The following is a 3,308-nucleotide window of genomic DNA, read 5'->3' on the forward strand; positions in this document are numbered from 1 at the left end:
AAAAATCGGAGATCTCAACCGTGATATCCGAATTGAATGAAATTAAATGCATATTTTCCGAAATAAAAAGCAAATCAAACGAAATTCATGATGATACTCAATTTTTAATGAGAAAGTCAATCGAACCAAACGTCACAGCACAATCGAAAAAAATTATCTCGAACAATTTTTCGTTGAAAAATACACCGAAATCGTCATTCGTGCATTAACCGTCAACATTCGCTGATGCCTTACGCTTTAACCAACAACAAAAGTCGGCAAAACGTCCACGAACCGAAATGTCACAGAAATTGTTTACACCGCCAGCTAAAAACGTAAAAATTGATGCACCAAAACCAAAAATGGGCACGAAATCAGTGACAAATCGGTTGAATATTGTGACAAAACCACAACGCATCGAAAAACCTTCGTATCTGGTTTTGATCCAATGACCAACCCCGAGGAAATTATTGAATACATCGTTTCGGAAACGCCAGTAAGTGACAAAACGAAATTTGTGCACAAACTCGTCAAAAAAGATAAGGATGTAAGTACCCTTAAATTTGTTTCATTCAAAATCGAGGTGAATTCGGAAGAATTTGAGATTCTAAGTGACCCAGATATGTGGCAAGAAAATGTTCTGGTTCGAGAATTCTTGAAAAGTAAAACGTTTGGTGATTTTTTCCCGCCATTGAACCAAAACATCCGGAAATCACCGCAACCAGTTTTATTGGACTTGACCGAATCCCTAACGAACATAAACACCGAAAAATCACCGAACAAACTGGCACAAACATTGAACACACCGAAATCACCATCGAAACCAGTGACGTCACCACCGAAAGAACTATCGAACGAACAGTGACACAGCATAAAAAACAAACACAAAACTCGTCCAAAATAGTCTCGAATCAAACCAAACTCAATGTGTACATACAGAATACACATTCAATTCGAGACAAAGTCGATGCTATACGATTAGCCACCAAATCGTGTCCATTCCAAATAATTGCATTTTTTGAAACGTGGCTTCAAAAAAATATTACCGACATTGAACATTTCGGGAAACGGTATAACGTGTATCGTGGCGATCGGACAGAACGCACAAGTGACAGAATCGATGGGGAGGTGTCTTGATCGCTGTGGAATGCAAATTCAACAGTGAGAAAGTGATTCTATCAGAGGAAAGTGGATTAGAGCATGTATGTGTGAAGATTTCATTCGACTCGTGTAATGTTTATGTATTTGCGGTGTACATTCGGTCAGTACATGAAACGGCAAAATTCTTGGAATTCACTGAAATCGTAAAGTTAATCCAATACAACGAAAATGACATTGTGATGGTATGTGGTGATTTTAATCAACCAGGTGTCAAATGGATTAAAGCCGATGATGGTGATTATTATTTGCCAATCAATGTGTCGACAGAAGGTGGCATTGCTGTTTTTGACACAATGTTCGACTGTGAATTTTACCAACTGTCAAATATCGAAAATCCAGCCGGAAATGTTTTGGATCTTGTATTCACAAACATGTTTTATGAAATGTCGTTGATTGAATCAACAAGACCATTGATAAAATCCGACATTTGGCACAAAGCAATTGAAATTGAAGTGACGATTGATGGAAAAGAGCCCGCATCACAACACTTATCGGAAATTTATACATATAACTCGGCCGATTTCGATGCGATCAATGCATTTTTCACTGCAAATGACATTTTGTCAGGAATTAATCGTATAGATGACATCGAAAATGCATTCCAAATTTTCAACAATGTTCTACACGAGGCAATCGATACTTTTGTTCCGAAAATCACCGTGCAAAAAAATACTGATCCACCGTGGTATACGAAACATTTGAAGCACTTGAAAAATGTCAGAAGAAAGACATACAAACGGGCAAGGGAAACTGGCAACTTTGACGAATACAATACCATCACTGATTCGTTCATGCAATTGCAAGGCCAGCTTTTCAAGTCGTATATCAGTCGTATACAATCGCAAATCAGATCAAATCCAAAGCATTTTTGGCGATTTGTGAATGACAGGAGGAAAAGAAGCGATATTCCGGTTATTGTTGAGTACAACAATGAAATTGCGAACACTGACACATCGAAAGCCGAACTATTTGCTGATTATTTCCAAAATCAATATACACAGAGCGAATATATCAACTTGGATCAATTGCTGGATGAATGCGGAGACGTATCATTTGACATTGACATAAATGAAGTCGATGTGTTGAAAGCCTTGCACATACATTGTCAAAGCCATTAACAGTGCTATTCTGTAAGTCACTGCTTCGAGGATGTGTACCTGCGTCGTTGAAAAATTCCCGAATTGTGCCAATTTACAAGTCTGGAAAGAAAAGCAGTGCATCGAATTATCGACCGATCGTTATAATACCAACAATAGCAAAACTTTTCGAAATTGTTGTGTATAACAAAATTGACACATTCATTAATTCGAAAATCAGCCACAGCCAACATGGATTCGTGAAAAATCGATCAACATCGACAAATTTACTTCAGTTGGTGAATTTCACGATCGACTCGATGACCAAAAAATGCCAAACAGATGTATTGTACACCGATTTTGAGAAAGCCTTCGATCGTGTGAACCACAAGAAATTACTACAGAAGCTGGTGGGTTTTGGATTCGGCCGTGGACTTGTCAAATGGTTTCATGGATATTTGACAGCTCGCACACAATTTGTTGGAATCGGTGAACGAAGGTCAAGGACTTTCACTGTATCTTCTGGAGTACCAGCGGGAAGTATTTTGGGACCTTGTCTCTTCATTATTTTTATTAACGACATTGTCGAAATCGTGTCAAATGCACTTGTATTATTATTTGCAGATGATCTGAAATTAATCCGTTCCATACAATCGCCCATTGACGCCATCATTTTTCAAAATGCCATAAATCAATTGTCAGATTGGTGTACCGAAAACAGCCTGCATTTGAATCTAAACAAATGTTTTGTCATGACATTTGCAAAAGGTGGGAAAATCGACTATGAATATACGATCAACAATGGCCAACATACGTTTGAAAGGATCAATGTTCACAAGGATCTGGGCGTTATTTTCGACACGAAATTAACGTTTGTCAACCACATCGACATGATTGCAGCAAGTGCACACGCGGCAATGGGCTTCTTAAAACGCACATTGAAAAATAAGTTCACTATCGAATCGGCAAAAATCTTATATTGTGCACTGGTCAGGTCAAAGCTAGAATACGCGAGTATTGTATGGCAGCCATACCATCGTATCCACTCCGACAGAATAGAGTCAATTCAAAAAGATTTTGTGATATGGACAT

The 3,308-nt window shown here is 38.2% G+C and overlaps 1 protein-coding gene across 1 annotated transcript; it reads left to right on the plus strand.

Annotated features, from left to right (window-relative positions):
- Positions 1-1,319: 1,319 nt before the first annotated feature.
- LOC116348595 lies at positions 1,320-2,258 on the plus strand. Its single transcript, XM_031779645.1, has one exon. The coding sequence runs from the start codon at positions 1,320-1,322 to the stop codon at positions 2,256-2,258; it is 939 nt and encodes a 312-aa protein (XP_031635505.1).
- The last annotated feature ends 1,050 nt before the right edge of the window (positions 2,259-3,308 follow it).

Source organism: Contarinia nasturtii, unplaced genomic scaffold (assembly GCF_009176525.2).
Source record: "Contarinia nasturtii isolate CC-2019 unplaced genomic scaffold, AAFC_CNas_1.1 Cnas_scaffold_2561, whole genome shotgun sequence".
Taxonomy (NCBI): Eukaryota; Metazoa; Arthropoda; class Insecta; order Diptera; family Cecidomyiidae; genus Contarinia; species Contarinia nasturtii.